The following is an 18,973-nucleotide window of genomic DNA, read 5'->3' as shown; positions in this document are numbered from 1 at the left end:
TTGACTTCTTCGCTTTGTGACACGGGTCTTAAATGGCTCTTTGAATGGCAAAGGATACCGATCCCAGAACCATGTATATCAAATATTTGATTCTACCGCCACCCGCCCGAATATAATTAAAATAAATTTTTACGTCATCTCACCCGCCCGACCCGCGGTTTATTCGCGGACTCCGCGGATGAGACCGCAAACCGCGCATCTCTACTCTGTGGAAACGCTCCCCACCCACACTGCTTGGTGCCTTGTCAGAGCTGCTGTGACTCAGATTACCATAGTTACTAATTAGATTCCCAAAATAACTAATTAGATTACCATAGTAACTAGTATATCATGAAAAAGCGCAGATTCCAACCATTGAAATACTTTGTATTTGAGTTGTCCTATAATGGCTTTTTTGCCGATATCCGATATTGTCCAACTCTTAATCACCGATTCCGATATCAACCGATACCGATATATACGGTACTGACCATTACATTTTTTTTATGTTTAAGTGTTTTGTTTTTAATGTTTTGTATTGTGTTTTTATATGTTTAATGGATCTTAAGGTCTGCAATAAAGATTGATGATGATGATGATATAGTCGTGGAATGAACACATTATTATGCCCAATTTTGTTGTGGTGCCCAGCTGGATGCATTAAACAATGTAACAAGGTTTTCCAAACTAAATCAACTCAAGTTATGGAAAAAAATACCAACATGGCACTGCCATATTTATTATTGAAGTCACAAAGTGCATTATTTTTTTTAACATGCCTCAAAACAGCAGCTTGGAATTTGGGACATGCTCTCCCTGAGAGAGCATGAGGACGTTGAGGTGGGTGGGGCTGGGGGTGCGGGTTGGTGTATATTGTAGCCTCTCAGAAGAGTTAGTGCTGAAAGGGGCTCTGGGTATTTGTTGAGTGACGGTGCGGATGTTCTCCCGAAATGTGTTTGTCATTCATGTTTGGTGTGGGTTCAGAGTGTGGCGCATATTTGTAACAGTGTTAATGTTGTTTATACGGCCACCCTGTATGGTTGTTGACCAAGTAAGTTGCATTCACTTGTTTGTGTGAAAAGCCGTAGATATTATGTGACTGGGGCGGCACGCAAAGGTATACCTTTAAGGTGTATCGGCGCTCTGTACTTCTCCCTACGTTCGTGTACCACTCCGTACAGCGGCGTTTTAAAAAGTCATAAATTTTACTTTTTGAAACCGATACCGATAATTTCCGATATTACATTTTAAAGCATTTATCGCCCAATAATGTCGGCAGTCTGGTATTATTGGACATCTCTACTTTGTATAGTTCAAGACTTAACAGTCATTAGAAAACATCACTGCATATAATAATGGCAGCTACACTTTGCATCTTAAAGATCTAAAATAATTATTTGGGATTGTCCGGCCGGCTGGATTGAAAAGCATGTAGCCTTGATTTACCCAGATCTGGTACGGACCCAACATTAAAGGCCTACTGAAATTAGATGTTCATATTTAAACGGGGATAGTAGGTCCATTCTATGTGTCATACTTGATCATTTCGCGATATTGCCATATTTTTGCTGAAAGGCTTTAGTAGAGAACATCGACGATAAAGTTTGCAACTTTTGGTCGCTAATAAAAAAGCCTTGCCTGTACCAGAAGTAGCAGACGATGTGCGCGTGACGTCATGGGTTGTAGGGCTCTTCACATCCTCACATTGTTTATAATCTTAGCCTCCAGCAGCAGGAGCTATTCGGACCGAGAAAGTGAAAATTTCCCCATTAATTTGAGCGAGGATGAAAGATTCGTGGATGAGGAAAAGTTAGAGTGAAGCGCACAAAAAAAGAAAATAAAAAAAAAAAGGCGACGGCTCCAGGCGGCGGCAGTGGGACCGTTTCAGATGTAATTAAATAAAATAAATGATAAATGGGGTGTACTTGTATAGCGCGTTTCTACCTTCAAGGTACTCAAAGCGCTTTGACACTACTTCCACATTTACCCATTCACACACACATTCACACACTGATGGAGGGAGCTGACATGCAAGGCGCTAACCAGCACCCATCAGGAGCAAGGGTGAAGTGTCTTGCTCAGGACACAACGGACATGGCGAGGTTTGCACTAGGTGGGAATTGAACCAGGGACGCTCGGGTTGCGTACGGCCACTCTTCCACTGCGCCACGCACATCTACTAGGATAATTATGGAAGATCCCTTATCTGCTCATTGTTTTAATAGTGTTTTAGTGAGATTGTAAAATCATACCTGAAAGTCGGATGGCTGCGGTGAACGCCAGTGTATCTGAGAGAAGCCGAGGAGCCAAGATCACAGCTGCCTTTTTGAGCTGCAGGACGAGGTCGCATAATCCACTTAAGTCTCCGGTAAGAGCCGACTTAATATCACAATTTTCCCATCCAAAAACTTGCTGGTTAACGTAGAGAAACATGTTCACTTGACCGCTCTGTGTTAAAGCTTCACAACAAACAAAGAAACACCGGCTGTGTTTCGGTGCTAAAGGCGGCCGCAATACACCGCTTCCCACCTACATCTTTCTTCTTTGACGTCTCCATTATTAATTGAACAAATTGCAAAAGATTCAGCAACACAGAAGACCAAACTACTGTGTAATTATGCGATGAAAAGAGACTACCTTCTTTAGCAGTGTGTGGTGCTGGTTAATATGTCCGCTACAACCCTAGACGTCACAAACACGAGTCATCATTCCGTGACGTTTTCAACAAGAAATTCCGCGGGAAATGTAAAATTGTAATTTAGTAAACTAAAGCGGCCGTATTGGCATGTGTTGCAATGTTAATATTTCATCATTGATATATAAACTATCAGACTGCGTGGTCGGTAGTAGTGGCTTTCAGTAGGCCTTTAATGTCGTCTTTGAGAGGAGGTGTTTTGTCACATCGCAACTCATGTTTCTGTAGTCTCTTTGTGTGCGCGTGATTGACTTGTGTGAACAGGAACAAGCTAATCAGAGCGCTCTAACAGAGTGGCACTGTGGCCCTCGCAGACAGGAGGCGTCTGTGCCGGCCCAGCCTGATGGCAGGTCACAACTTTACAGTCCCTCAAACATTACTTCAGCACAGATGCATCTCTGTAGAGAAAAAAAAATGCTTTATCCTTCAGTCTTGCTATCAGCAAAGCACCCCTGATGCAAATGAAACCGGCGAGGAAGGAAAGGCTCTTTCTATGTCTGCATTTCAGTAGCAATATGGGACAAGCATTGGGGGGGGGGGGATGATCTGCCAAGGAAAAAGTAGAACAAACAGTACAGCAATAAAACACAAGGATTTTCCTTAAGTCCCGATGGATGAGTGTGCGATGTCACCTTGGCACCGACACAAAAAGGGTGTAAATATTTCATCCGGTCCTCAGTTTGGGGCTGATTTATAGCGTTGTTCTAGGCGTGAGGAACATTGGTGTTTTACAACAGCCAGCCAAATGAACATTCAGCACAAGAAAGGTAAACATGATCAAACGAGACTGAATGGAGCAATGAATGGCATGATGGAGAAACAAATCGGTATATTTGTGTGCCGTTATAGTGGGATTAGGGCTGGGCGATATATTGATATACTCGATATATCGCGGGTTTGTCTCTGTGCGATATATCCATCCATCTTCTTCCGCTTATCCGAGGTCGGGTCGCGGGGGCAGCAGCCTAAGCAGGGAAGCCCAGACTTCCCTCTCCCCAGCCACTTCGTCTAGCTCTTCCCGGGGGATCCCGAGGCGTTCCCAGGCCAGCCGGGAGACATAGTCTTCCCAACGTGTCCTGGGTCTTCCCCGTGGCCTCCTACCGGTTGGGCGTGCCCTAAACACCTCCCTAGGGAGGCGTTCGGGTGGCATCCTGACCAGATGCCCGAACCACCTCATCTGGCTCCTCTCGATGTGGAGGAGCAGCGGCTTTACTTTGAGCTCCTCCCGGATGACAGAGCTTCTCACCCTATCTCTAAGGGAGAGCCCCGCCACACGGCGGAGGAAACTCATTTGGGCCGCTTGTACCCGTGATCTTGTCCTTTCGGTCATGACCCAAAGCTCATGACCATAGGTGAGGATGGGAACGTAGATCGACCGGTAAATTGAGAGCTTTGCCTTCCGGTTCAGCTCCTTCTTCACCACAACGGATCGGTACAACGTCCGCATTACTGAAGACGCCGCACCGATCTCACGATCCACTCTTCCCTCACTCGTGAACAAGACTCCTAGGTACTTGGACTCCTCCACTTGGGGCAGGGTCTCCTCCCCCACCCGGAGATGGCACTCCACCCTTTTCCGGGCGAGAACCATGGACTCCTGGACTTGGAGGTGCTGATTCTCATTCTGGGCCGCTTCACACTCGGCTGCGAACCGATCCAGTGAGAGCTGAAGATCCCGGCCAGATGAAGCCATCAGGACCACATCATCTGCAAAAAGCAGAGACCTAATCCTGCGGCCACCAAACCTGAACCCCTCAACGCCTTGACTGCGCCTAGAAATTCTGTCCATAAAAGTTATGAACAGAATCGATGACAAAGGGCAGTCCAACCCTCACTGGAAACGTGTTCGACTTACTGTCGGCAATGCGGAACAAGCTCTGACACTGATCATACAGGGATATAAATATAGATATAGAAAATGGCTATATGGTGATATTCGAGTATACGTTCTCACGCAGTTGTTTTAAGCTGCTGGCATTACACTTCATGCGTTTCCCACTCTTTGTTGTCTCTCCTTCTCACAGACAGACAAGCGCACCTTCTTACATACGTCACATATTGTACGTATACGCTCTCGCGGAGCAGAGAGGTGGCAGCATGGGTAACGTTAGCTGTGATGCTAGCGGAGCCGTGCGAGTGGTAATACAAGAAAGAGAAGGTGCGAATCAGGTAACAAATGAAGGAAGAATGAATTCCCAAGAAAACAGCAGGGGCTCCATCGTCTGGCGGTGGTTTGGCTTCAAGCGGGAATATGTCGAACAGACAACAATAATATGTCGATATCATCGATTAAGAGTTGGACAATATCGGAATATCGCATATCGGCAAAAAAGCCATTATTGGACATCTCTAGTTCTGGTTCCTCATTTGGTAAATGGTAAATGGGTTGTACTTGTATAGCGCTTTTCTACCCCTTTTTAAGGAGCCCAAAGCGCTTTGACAGTATTTCCACATTCGCCCATTCACACACTGACGGCGGGAGCTGCCATGCAAGGCGCTCACCAGGACCCATCAGGAGCAAGGGTGAAGTGTCTTGCCCAAGGACACAATGGACGTGACAATGATGGTAGAAGGTGGGGATTGAACCAGTAACCCTCAGATTGCTGGCACAGCCACTCTACAAATTTCGCCACGCCGTCCCAAAGTAGTCTTTGTTGTCTCTCACAAAGTCGGCTATGAGTAGAAGTTGTGTTGTTGAAGGAGAAAGCCAACTGAAAGGTGTGAAATTACCCTATTTGCTTGAATTGCCGCCGGGCGCTAATTAATTTCAAACCTCTTCTCACTCCGGCGTTTACCAAAGGCATGCGGTAAATTTAGGCCTGAGCTTATGAATTTGAGTGTTATGTAAGGATACCATCATGAAAAGCACATTTAATAAAAAAAACTTTATCATGGTCTTACCTCTACTTATAAATTAAATCCATGCGCAGCTCCTTCTGATCATAAGCATCGATAACTTGTTTATAGAAGTCTTCCTTATCTTTCTTCAGTTTTAAAAGTCTCTCTGTCTCGATGGAGATCTTCCTTTATTACCTCCTGCTTCGATTGAAAGTCCAGTTTAGAAAACTGTTTTATTTTAGATATGTAATCCTCCATGTTAAAAGTGCAAGCGAGAGGAAAAAATAAACACAAGCTGCTCACTCTTGCTGCTTGTGGTCACTTCTTCTGCAGCCGAGTAGTCGCAAGAAGGATCACTAGCGCCCTCTACCACCAGGAGGCGGGAGTCATTTAATGACTCATATTTGACACACGCAGCTACGGTATATTAATAATATTAATATACCGTAATATTAATAGCTGCTTACTGTTCTTTTTAGCATATTCAATAGCTTGGACCTTAAATCCTACTGAATAGCTCTTAATCTTCTTCCCTTTATGCGATTTCAAATCATTGAAATCAGCCTCCTCCATTTTGAAAATGATGACAGGTGAAGTGTCACTCGTGGCGTGACGAGTTTGACCTGGCGGAAATTTTAGGCGTATGCTAACTATTTTGCGAAACGAGTTTGACCTGGCGGAAATTCTAGACATGCGCTAATAAAAATAATATTCCGCGAAAAGAGTTTGACCCGGCGTTAATCCTGAGCCGGTGGTAATGCTAAGCATGCGTTAATTATTTTGCGAAACGAGTTTGACCCGGCAGTCATGTTCGGCAGGCACATACTATATACCCTTGAAAAGCCGCCGGGGCGCTAATTAATTTAAAACCTCTTCTTACTCCTGCGCTTATTCAAAGCATGCGGTAAAAGTAAGCAGGTGCTAATAATTTTAAAACCTCTTCTCACGTGCTTACCAATGGCACACAGTAAAAAATTGAGTGTCAAAAAAAAAATAATAATAATAAATTATTCTGCGTCCACGGCACGGTGGTTGGGGACCACTGCTCTACAGCATGTCATCACGCCCACTTTTGCACCATGACTGTCTGCGTGCCGGCCTGACGCATGGATTTTGCTGCTTCTTGTATGAGATTGCAACACATACTTGGTCAACAGCCATACCTTTCACACTGATGGTTGTGATATAAACAACTTTAAAACTCTTACTAATATGCGCCACACTCTGTGAACCCACACCAAACACATTTCTGGAGAGCATTGGCTCTGTGGCACATTATAAACGTAGCATAGGGATTACCCATAATGCAGTGTATCCGTGACACATGGCTATTATATACGCATGCATTTTGCTGCTTCTTGTACGAGATTGCAACGCATACTTGGTCAACAGCCATACCTTATACACTGAGGGTTGTGATATAAACAACTTTAAAACTCTTACTAATATGCGCCACACTCTGTGAACCCTCACCAAGCACATTTCTGGAGAGCATTGGCTCTGTGGCACATTATAAACGCAGCATAGGGATTACCCATAATGCCGTGTATCCGTGACACTTGGCTATTATATACGCATGCATTTTGCTGCTTCTTGTACGAGATTGCAACGCATACTTGGTCAACAGCCATACCTTTTACACTGAGGGTTGTGATATAAACAACTTTAAAACTATTACTAATATGCGCCACACTCTGTGAACCCTCACCAAGCACATTTCTGGAGAGCATTGGCTCTGTGGCACATTATAAACGCAGCATAGGGATTACCCACAATGCCGTGTATCCGTGAGACATGGCTATTATATACGCGAACCCTGCCCACTTCAACAAACGCATGAAGGGGGGGTTTGGTGCCAGCGGGTGTATGGACGGTGTAGCCAGGAGTCGTGGATGCATTGCATTGTGGGTAGGTGTGTTGCGTTTGTGGTGTGTTACAGGGCATATGTTCTCCAGAAATGTGTTTGGTGTGGGTTCACAGAGTGTGGCGCATATTATTAAGAGTGTTGAGGTTGTTTTATATCACAACCATTAGTGTGATCTGTATGGCTGTGGAACAAGACCCCTGGTTTACACACAGTTAAAGTAAATAACTCCTCCGCCGTTTTAAAATGACGGCAGGGGAAGGGTCACTCGCGACATCACAAATTTGACCCGGCGGTAAAAGTAAGCATGGGCTTAATAATTTGGGGAGGGAGTTTAACCCGGCCGTAATTCAAGGCAGCCGCATATTACATTCAAGGAAATACGGTATATACTTACAGCATGTATACGAAACAATGGAGGTTTTGGGGGGCGATTTTTAGACGGCTTTATAGGTGGAATACATCGACTCTCTTTGGCTCCATTCTTAGCTGCCTTTTTTATTTATGAGTGAGGGTGCATTAAAAAAAGAAACATATGTGTGCTTTTCTCATAAGGATTGAGAAGGATAGGGGGAAAAAAAAAGTGCAGTTCCCCTCTAAATGTTTAATGATGTGACAGAACTATGGAAGAGAACCAGCACACCTGAATGGTTTGTAAGTTTGGAAGATTCACTGTTTAACCTGCACTCCCCTAACCTTTAACTTGAAAAACAAGTGGTATTTTAGTCATTTACATCTTGTAAACCCGTTTGTCTTTGTTCCCACTCAACAGGAAAAACCTTATACACACACACAGACGACTTTAAGCGATCACAGTTCCTATCTTTATGGGTTGGTGTTAAAATGGAGTAAATGTTGGAGTAAGGGGATGAGTCTGTGTGTGTGTGTGTGTGTGTGTGTGTGTGTGTGTGAGTGTGTGTGTGTGTGTGTGTGTGTGTGTGTGTTTTACCTAAGTAGGGTATGCAGGACACCATGCTCTGGCTGCTAATGTAGTCCCGCAGACGTTTGTAATTGTCTTCTTTGGACATCAGGAAGTCGAGCCGGTCAAACATGGCCTTGTCCTTCCGACTCAGTAACTAAAAAGGATGCAAAAAGTGGTCGTAGTTATTAGAGGCAGCATTTTAAAAAAGGGAAGACTAAATGCTTGTGGATGAAATGACTAAGACTTAGATTAATAATCCACAAGGGAAATTGTTCTCCAAAGTAGCTCAGATACAAAGGATGGAAACAATAAGGACGGAGGGGATAATGCATACAAGGGCACGAAAATTGGCAGAAAACAAGAGGTATAAAGTAGATTAAAAATGTACCATAGTAGTAGGGCTGGGCGATATATCGATATACTCGATATACCGCGGGTTTGTCTCTGTGCGATATAGAAAATGACTATATCGTGATATTCGAGTATATGTTCAGGCAGTTGCTTTTCGCTGCGGGCTCTTCCCACTCTTTCCTGGCTCTCCTTCTCACAAACCTTACATACGTCACATAGTGTCGCGTCATACACCCCTCGCATGAGAAGTAGCAGCAAGGCTAACATTAGCTGTGATGCTAGCGGAGTGGTGCGAGTGGTAAAACGAGAGAGAGAAGGTGCCAATCTGGTAACAAAGGAAGGAAGAATTAATTCCTAAGAAAAACAGCACGGGGTACATCGTCTGGCGGTGGTTTGGCTTCAAACGGGACAATGTCAAATAAGTGTGGGGTAAAAGCGTTGTTAAAAAAAGTAGCACCTACTGCTAATATGTAGCATCAAAATGCCGGAGCAACCATTTCCAGATCGTATGAAAAAAATAGTCAACAACATATTTTAATAACGACCGCAGTAACCTACCACATACACTATTTGATTTCCTGTTACGCAGCTCATTTTATATGACAGTTATTGAAATATCTTGCGTGACATCATGCACAAAAGTGCACTTTATTTGTTTTAAAGTATTGTAGTGGCGTTCTGTACAAAAAGTGCACTTTAATTGAGTGTTGTTTTGATATGTCATCTTAGTGACATCATGCACAAAAGTGCACTAATAGATTGTTTTAAAATGTCTCTGACAATCTTGCAATTTCTGTCTTGGAAATGACATGAATAGCTACGTAAATCAATTACAATGAATTGATTACGTGGACCCCGACTTAAACAAGTTGAAAAACTTATTCGGGTGTTACCATTTAGTGGTCAATTGTACTGAATATGTACTGAACTGTGCAATCTACTATTAACAGTTTCAATCAATCAATGTTTGTGCCACTGCTTAATAACAGTATAATAAATAGAGTTTTGGTCAATTGACTTGTGATTTCCCTCTCTGCATGAAAAGTTTAAAATGAGCATATATTAATGCAGTATAAACAAGAATGTTTTAATGTAGACACATAGAATCATCATACTGCTGTGATTATATATATCAAGTGTTCATTCAAGGCTGAGGCAAAATATCGAGATACATATCGTGTATCGTGATATGGCTTAAAAATATCGAGATATTAATAAAAGGCCATATCGCTCAGCCCTAAGTGGGGCATATACACATATACCGATATTATATATATATATATATATATATATATATATATATATATATATTAGGGATGCACCGAAATGAAAATTTGTGGCCAAAGCCGAATAAAACTTAAACGCTTGGCCGAAGGCCGAATACCGAATAATGAATGCAGTTTTTCACAATTTTTTTTATATTGCATAAATAGCCTAGAATAAATATTTAGACATGTTTTTCAAATAAAGTAATTTTTTATTGAATACTGACATTTTTTTAAATATTCCAGTAGCCTTAGCTTTTCAAAAAAAGCACAACGTTTTTCATTTATATTAGGCCTTCAAACAAAACATGCATTCCAAAAAAAAATAAAGTGCATTAAAGTGGATAAACCCACAACAAATGAATTATTGTCCTTTTGGCAAAAGTCTGCTTAGCCACAGTAGATATGCTAATAATGTAAACAGAAGGCTCAAGTAAATCTCAATTAAGTGTGTGCTTGTAACCTCATACACTTATGCAGGTAGCCTACACAACAGGCTAATAATGTAAACAGAGGACCCACAAAATCTCAATAAGTGTGTGCTTGTAACCTCATACACTTATACAGGTACACAACATATCCCAACATCACCGCATGTTGGTTGATTGCGTCATTGCGTCAAAAAATTGCGCCACACGCCACTATTCGGCCTTGTTTTTAACTCATTCCACCGAAGGCCGAATGTGGCTTTTTTTGCCATATTCGGCCGAATATATTCGGTTACCGATTAATCGGTGCATCCCTAATATATATATATATATATATATATATATATATTAGGGGTGTGCGGAAAAATCGATTCGAATACAAATCGTGATTCTCACGTTGTGCGATTCAGAATCAATTCTCTTTTTAAAAAAAACATTATTTTTTTTAATTTTTAATTTTTATTTCTTTTTAATCAATCCAACTAAACAATACACAGAAATACCATAACATTGCAATCCAATTCCAAAACCAAACCTGACCCAGCAACACTCAGAACTGCAATAAACAGAGCAATTGAGAGGAGACACAAACACGACACAGAACAAACCAAAAGTAGTGAAACAAAAATGAATATTATCAACAACAGTATCAATATTAGTTATAATTTCAGCATAGCAGTGATTAAAAATCCCTCATTGACATTATCATTAAACATTAATAAAAAATAAAAAAAAGAACAATAGTGTCACAGTGGCTTACACTTGCATCGCATCTCATAAGCTTGACAACACAGTGTCCAATGTTTTCTCAAAGATAAAATAAGTCGTACTTTAGGTTTGTTTAATAGTTAAAACAAATTTACATTATTGCAATCAGTTGATAAAACATTTTTTTAAATCTACTACTCTGTTTGCATGTCAGCAGACTGGTGTAGATCCTGCTGAAATCCTATGTATTGAATGAATACAGAATCGTTTTGAATCGGAAAAATATCGTTTTTGAATCCAGTATCGCGCTGAATCGAAAAAAATCAATATATAATTGAATCGCGACCCCAAGAATTGATATTGAATCGTCGGACACCCAAAGATTCGCAGCCCTAATATATATATACCGATATATATATACAAATTTGTGCATTTTGAGAATGTGCTTGCTCTATTTTTAAGAATGTGTTTGCTCTATTTTTAAACAAAATAAACAATCTAAAGTTGTCTTTATTTTTAGGTTATCATACCATTAATTAAACCAGTCTGGCCACCTCGGGAATAGATTTTCCTCTATCTATCAATCAATCAATGTTCATTTATATAGCCCTAAATCACTAGTGTCTCAAAGGGCTGCACTATGTGCTAAAAAAAGTTTGACACCCCAGATTTAGACCAAAACTGAGTAACAAATCTTTTTTTTTTTGTATTTATTTAAAAATGTTTTTATAAAAAATTTATTAAAAAATAATTGAAAAAAAAAACAAAGCTAAATCTTATAAAAATTTTAGACATTTTAAATCATCTCTGTTTAACCACCACGTCCCGTCCTCCTGTGTGTGTTAGTTTTTACTAGTCTTTGTTTGTGTCTCCTTTTAGGACGCTCCCCAATTATCCACAGCTCTCGGCTGATAAAGCTTGCTCTGTTTCAGTGTTGGAGAAACAATACTCACCGCCCATGTTTTGGTCAGCCTGAAGATGGGAGCGCTTTGTAGGCCCGACACCACCGCTATAACCGCGTGGAGGTTGTTCATTTCGCACAATTTCTAAAGGAAAAGACACAAAGATGTTGGGGTTTTCAATGCAAAGATGCTCTTGAGATTTGAGCTCCTGTTTATGAAGGCTGTATACCTTGGCGGTGCGGATGTAAAGGCTCAGCACCTCGGCTCTTATCTTTAACGTCTGCGCGTGGAGGATCTCCCGAACCACCCAGAAGCTAGTCTGGATTGAACACACACAGATCGAAATCCTGGTGAAACTGAGGAAATGCAGACCCAGAGAAGTGACGAGGACAAAAGCCAGCAAGCGTGACATTCGTCAAAGTTCTTATCTTGCACACTTAAGAGTTCTGTCTGGTTGCGAAGCCTGCAAACAGCTTTGAAAACTCGAGACCGCTTTATTTGTGGTGGCCTGCTAGTAAGGGTAAAACGCATACATGTCATTGTATCAAGTTAAAGTTAAATGATTGTCACACACACTGCCAAAACGGCAATCCAAGTAAATATCTCAAATAAGGAGGATATTTGCTTATTTTCTGTCCGATAAGATATTTCTTCTCACTAAGCAGATTTTATGTTAGAGTGTTTTACTTGTTTTAATGGTTTTGCTCCTAAATGATCTCAGTAAGAGATTTTATAACCTATATTGAGTAAAACATGAAACTAGAATATCAATTGTGGCAAAGCTGTGTCGTCAACACTCACAAGTATAAAATAACTTTTTCAAAGTATCCATCCATCCATCCATTTTCTACCGCTTATTCCCTTTTGGGGTCGCGGGGGGCGCTGGCGCCTATCTCAGCTACAATCGGGCGGAAGGCGGGGTACACCCTGGACAAGTCGCCACCTCATCGCAGGGCCAACACAGATAGACAGACAACATTCACACTCACATTCACACACTAGGGCCAATTTAGTGTTGCCAATCAACCTATCCCCAGGTGCATGTCTTTGGAAGTGGGAGGAAGCCGGAGTACCCGGAGGGAACCCACACATTCACGGGGAGAACATGCAAACTCCACACAGGAAGATCCCGAGCCTGGATTTGAACCCAGGACTGCAGGAACTTCGTATTGTGAGGCAGACGCACTAACCCCTCTGCCACCGTGAAGTAATAATTTCTTATTTCTAACATGAAAAAAAATAAATCATGACTTTGACAAAATTGTGTCTCATGATTAAAACAGATGGCAGCCAAATGGACTTTGCTGTTTTATTTTCAATGAAATAATAGAAAATAGTACGGTTGGCACAGTACAGTAAACGGACAGTTAATATTTAAACTACTCGGTTGGCAGAGTGGCCGTGCCAGCAACTTGAGGGTTGCAGGTTCAATTCCTGCTTCTGCCATCCTAGTCACTGCCGTTGTGTCCTTGGGCAAGACACTTTACCCACCTGCTCCCAGTGCCACCCACACTGGTTTAAAATGCAACTTATATATTGGGTTTCACTATGTAAAGCGCTTTGAGTCACTAGAGAAAAGCGCTATATAAATATAATTCACTTCATTTAACATATGACATTTCACACTATTTTGAACAGAGATAGTTCATGCACATTCAGATAAATTCTTCAAAATTACAATTTAAAAAAATTTGGCTTGGGGGCCGGGCTATATATATGACAGACAGCAAACAGTAGCTTTATTGTTGTCCATTTTTGACATGTACAAGACACCCAAGAACTGAAATTACATTTTCGGCACAGTCCCGCTAAGAGCAGACATACGATACAAGGGGACAAGACGGGACCGCCAACGGATCAGCCACTTACGGCGCTCCTTAAAAAAGGTGAGAAAAAGGTGACATTGCGAAAGGGGGAAGAGTAAAAAAAAATGTCAGTCGAAGGCTGGACCCTCAGGAGCGCTACTCTCCCGTCCAAAGGCAAAACCTAGTAACTCACTTCTAGCTGATTTTGAGAAAACAAAGGGAAACCCATCTATCTTGATGCCGTCTTACAAAGATTTCCAAACTCATCAAACGTATAGATGTTTTCTTCAGCTTTCATTTTCTTGCCGATTGAACCATGGATTGAATCTGCTGTCCTGAACGTGTGCCCTTTCTCCAGATATTTTTATCACAATCTCGGGTGGGCCCCATTCTGCGTTTGCACATTGGGCAAGAGCCGTGTACCGCGTCCAGTTTTTATTTTGACCTCCACAGTTATCTGCCCAAAAGAGTATGCAAGGGGAAGAATCCAGAACAATACATTTAATGAAGGTGCTTGCAACGTCCTGGGCCAATCTTCCAAATATCCTTTCGTGCCATAATATCACATAATCAGGTTGACCGTCGGCCCCCATTCGTGCAAATGTCTCATTAAAGACAATAAGGCGACTGACAAAGATGCTCCGATTGGTCCCTTGAGATACTAGGTTTTTCTGTTGTATCTACGCGGTTATGTGGTAGTTGCTAGGTCCTGCCATGCGCTTAACAGCTTACTTACGGAACAAATTACAATATCGCATCCACTAATGTAAAGCATATCATCTTGGAACTCCAAAATTATTATCAGCTCAGTTAAAAACTGAGTTACTGGGTTTTGCCTTTGGACGGGAGTACTCAGCCATCCACCACCCTGGAGGAATTAAGCAGTGGTGAAGACGTGGTACCTCAGCACCCCCAAAACCCTCAAATCTAGATTCCAAACATCCCAGAATAAGCTAGTCCGGTTACTTTTAGACCTCCACCCCAGATCACACCTCAATCCAACCCACTTCTCCAAAGTGGGCTGGCTCAGGGTGGAGGACAGAGTAAAACAACTTGCACTGAGCCTAGTCTATAAAATCCGCTACACCTCCTTGATACCGAAGTACATGTCAAACTACTTCCTTAACGTAAATGACCGCCATAACCACAACACCAGGGGGAGGTCCACAAACCACGTTAAACCCAGATTCCGATCTACCAAAGGTCTTAACTCATTCTCTTTCTATGCCACATCAATGTGGAATGCACTCCCAACAGGTATAAAAGTAAGTGCATCTCTATATTCCTTCAAAACCGCTCTAAAACAACACCTCCAGGCAACTTCAACACTTTACTAATACCCTCCTCCATTCACATCCCATCTCCCCGGATTATAAACAACTCAAATGTACTTCTAATGTATATACTTGTTCTTATGCTATCTGAACTCACTATGTTCTCTGCTGGCTGTACATATCCTACTAAATAAGACCTACACTGTTTCAATGTCCATTTCTCTGTTGATGCAATTGTTGATGACTGAAGTTCTGATATCAACCAAAGCTCCTCATCCCACCCCCCGGATTGTAAATAATGTAAATAATTCAATGTACATACTATGATGATTAACTTGTGTGATGACTGTATTACGTTGATAGTATATATTTGTACCATGAATTGATTAACGTGGACCCCGACTTAAACAAGTTGAAAAACTTATTGGGGTGTTACCATTTAGTGGTCAATTGTACGGAATATGTACTGAACTGTACAATCTACTAATAAAAGCATCAATCAATCAAAACGTTGATTTGGGGAGGGGCGTGTGCGTGCATGTATGCCCGATTAACTTGGGTGAGGTGTTGAAATGTTTTTGTGGACTGGGGCCGATCTCAAAGTTCGACACCAGGTGCTGTTGAAAAAAAAAGGAAGGTCAAAAGCGTCCATCTTTGATGAGTCCTCGGGGGAGTTCCTCAGAACAGCCTGTTCCTATATGCGCACTTATGGACTGAAAGAGCACGCAGTTGGCACGATGATGTCATGTTGTCGATGGGAAAATGCCTTTTTAGACCATATGATTTGCCTGAGTGGCTAGGAGACCCTGAGAGTCACAAGCGGTTGCCTTTCCATTGAGAACAATAAATTAGTTTTTAGTATAAGTTTGCTGGTTTCAAAAATTGAATGCCGAGCGCATGTCATTATGTCAAAATAACGGCACTGGCATTTACTTCATTTAAGAATATCTTTCAACATATTGAGCGAAAAGGTCTCTTTTTTTCTACCAAGAAAAGTGCACTTGTTATTAGTGAGAATATACTTATTTTAAGGTATTTTTGGGTCCACTGATGTTAGCCGATTTGACTTGTTTTGGAGAACAACGTAAAATTTATAGTCATTTTTAATAACTTCATGGATAGTTTGCTGTAAAGTTAAGTATTTTTACTTAGACAAAAATATGTTTGGAAAGTACGATAATATACTGTAATCCATCCATCCATTTTGTACCGCTTGTCCCTTTTGGGGTCACAAGGGGTGCTGGAGCCTATCTCAGCTGCATTCGGGCGGAAGGCGGAGTACACCCAGGACAAGTCGCCACCTTATCGCAGGGCCAACACAGATAGACAGACAACATTCACACACTAGGGCCAATTTAGTGTTGCCAATCAACCTATCCCCAGGTGCATGTCTTTGGAGGTGGGAGGAAGCCGGAGTACCCGGAGGGAACCCACGCAGTCACGGGGAGAACATGCAAACTCCACACAGAGAGATCCTGAGCCCGGGGTTGAACTCAGGACCTTTGTATTGTGAGGCAGACGCACTAACCCATGGGTCTCAAACTCAATTTTCCCTGGGGGCCAATGCATGCAGAGTCTGGGTGAGGCAGGGCCGCAAAAAAAGATTACGTAAAATAAACATTTTTAAATGTCTTTATTTTCATTTTCAACAAAAAAATTAAATCATTATAAATTAAACAAAATGAGAATTAAGTAATGTGAGGCAATGCAAATTAAACAATAAATAAAAATAATAATAATAATAATTGGGGTCAGCACGGCGGAAGAGGGGTTAGTGCACCTGGGGATAGGTTGATTGGCAACACTAAATGGTCACTAGTGTGTGAATGTGAGTGTGAATGTTGTCTGTCTATCTGTGTTGGCCCTGTGATGAGGTGGCGACTTGTCCAGGGTGTACACTGCCTTCCGCCCGATTGTAGCTGGGATAGGCCCTAGCGCCCCCCCGCGACCCCAAAGGGAATAAGCGGTAGTAAATGGATGGATGGGTTTGAATTGGTCCAGATTATCGGGGACTGTTATTACTGACGGACAGGTGTCGTGATGTGACTGCAGCCAGGCACGTAAGAAAACCCTCGTCTTCATGGCAACGTTTCTGTCGCTTTCACTCATTTGCCGCTTTTCCACTAACGCAGGGGTAGGCAACCCAAAACGTGGAAAGAGCCATTTTGGAGCCAAATAACAAAAATCGTCTCTGTCTGGAGCAACCTGCACAATCAGCCCCGAACGGGCTGACATCACAACTAACGTGTTACACGTCCGATTCACCCAGCGAGACTCTGTCGGAGTATTAGCGCTGGGGTCCAGTGCACCACAGTTTTGTCGGTCCTTCGGCGGAGTGCTTTGGAAGCTGGCGGAGGGCTTCGGAAGCTACTGGACCACTTGTCCCCCCGCCACCGGGGGAGGGAGCGAGAGAGAGACACACACACACACACACACACACACACACACACACACACACACACACACACACACACACAGTGACAGAGAGCGAGCAGGCAGGCGAGTAAGGGAGGGACGGAGGGAGGAGGAGCGCGTGGGGGTCTAGTGGAAAAGCGGCAAAACGTTTCTCTGCTTGTATCACACAAGTGATATCAATGTCTGGCCCTTGAGAACCATATACCACACCGTGATTGGTAGATTCCTTCAGCTCCGCACACAACGCTGTCAAGCGGCATTCATATAAAACTTGTGGGCCGCACTAACATTAAAGGCCTACTGAAATGAGATTTTTTTATTCAAACGGGGATCGCAGGTCCATTCTATGTGTCATACTTGATCATTTCACGATATTACCATATTTTTGCTGAAAGGATTTAGTAGAGAACATCGACGATAAGGTTTGCAACTTTTGGTCGCTAATAAAAAAAGCCTTGCCTGTACCGGAAGTAGCAGACGATGTGCGCGTGACGTCCCGGGTTGTAGGGCTCCTCACATTGTTTACAATCATGGCCACCAGCAGCGAGAGCGATTCGGACCGAGAAAGCGACAATTTCCCCATTAATTTGAGCGAGGATGAAAAATTTGTGGATGAGGAAAGTGACAGTGAAGGACTAGAAAAAAAAAAGACGAGGGCAGTGGGAGCGATTCAGATGTTCTTAGACACATCTACTAGGATAATTTTGGAAAATCCCTTATCTGCTTATTATGTTACTCGTGTTTTAGTGGAGATTAAATGGTGGTACCTGAAAGTCGGAAGGGTGTGGTGACCGCCAGTGTCTCTGAGGGAAGCCACGTTTCTCGACGAGCCAAGGCAGCCGGGCTGAGCTTTTTTTCCCCCCCCTCCACGGTGTAAGCATCCGACGGTCGTTGGCGGCCGGTGGGAGGAGGTAAGAGAGTCCACAGCTGCAGGGGGAACGACGCAAACTCTCCGCTCATGTCTACGGTAAGAGCCGAATGTAAACAAGGAAAAACCGGCTGTGTTTGTGTTGCTAAAGGCGGCTGCAATACGCCGCTTCCCACCTACGTCTTTCTTCTTTGACGTCTCCATTATTAATTGAACAAATTGCAAAAGATTCAGCAACACAGATGTCCAGAATACTGTGTAATTATGCGATTAAAGCAGACCACTTATTGCTGTGATCGGTGCTGGATCAAAATGTCCTCTAAAATCCGTTACGTCATGCAACGTTTTCAACAGGATACTTCGCGCGAAATTTAAAATGGCAATTTAGTAAACTAAAAAAGCCGTATTGGCATGTGTTGCAATGTTAATATTTCATCATTGATATATAAACTATCTGACTGCGTGGTCGGTAGTAGTGTGTTTCTGTAGGCCTTCACATTAAGGTGGGGGCCGCAAAATAACGTCTCGCGGGCCGCGTGTCTAAGACCCCTACACTAACCCCTCCACCACCGTGCTGCCCCAAAATCCGACAGCTCAAAATAATCCACAAAGTCTGGGGAACTGCAGTAATACAGAAGTGTAGAGGAGCATTCCACCTT

The 18,973-nt window shown here is 42.6% G+C and overlaps 1 protein-coding gene across 5 annotated transcripts in view; it reads right to left on the bottom strand.

The window, feature by feature from the left end:
* ralgps2 (Ral GEF with PH domain and SH3 binding motif 2) overlaps nt 1-18,973 on the bottom strand; it is a 227,166-nt gene that overhangs the window by 91,820 nt on the left and 116,373 nt on the right. For all 5 annotated transcript variants that reach the window (XM_061888160.1, XM_061888158.1, XM_061888161.1 and 2 more), the window contains exons 7-9: nt 12,182-12,271; nt 12,004-12,096; nt 8,326-8,452 (exon numbers count right to left, since the gene is read on the bottom strand). In XM_061888160.1, the coding sequence (XP_061744144.1) occupies nt 8,326-8,452; nt 12,004-12,096; nt 12,182-12,271 (310 nt within the window). The remainder of the gene's footprint in view (nt 1-8,325; nt 8,453-12,003; nt 12,097-12,181; nt 12,272-18,973) is intronic.

Source organism: Nerophis ophidion, linkage group LG26 (genome assembly GCF_033978795.1).
Source record: "Nerophis ophidion isolate RoL-2023_Sa linkage group LG26, RoL_Noph_v1.0, whole genome shotgun sequence".
In the NCBI taxonomy this organism is placed as follows: domain Eukaryota; kingdom Metazoa; phylum Chordata; class Actinopteri; order Syngnathiformes; family Syngnathidae; genus Nerophis; species Nerophis ophidion.
The sequence above is the reverse complement of the archived record's forward strand: the minus strand, read 5'-3'. Positions and strand labels throughout refer to the sequence as shown.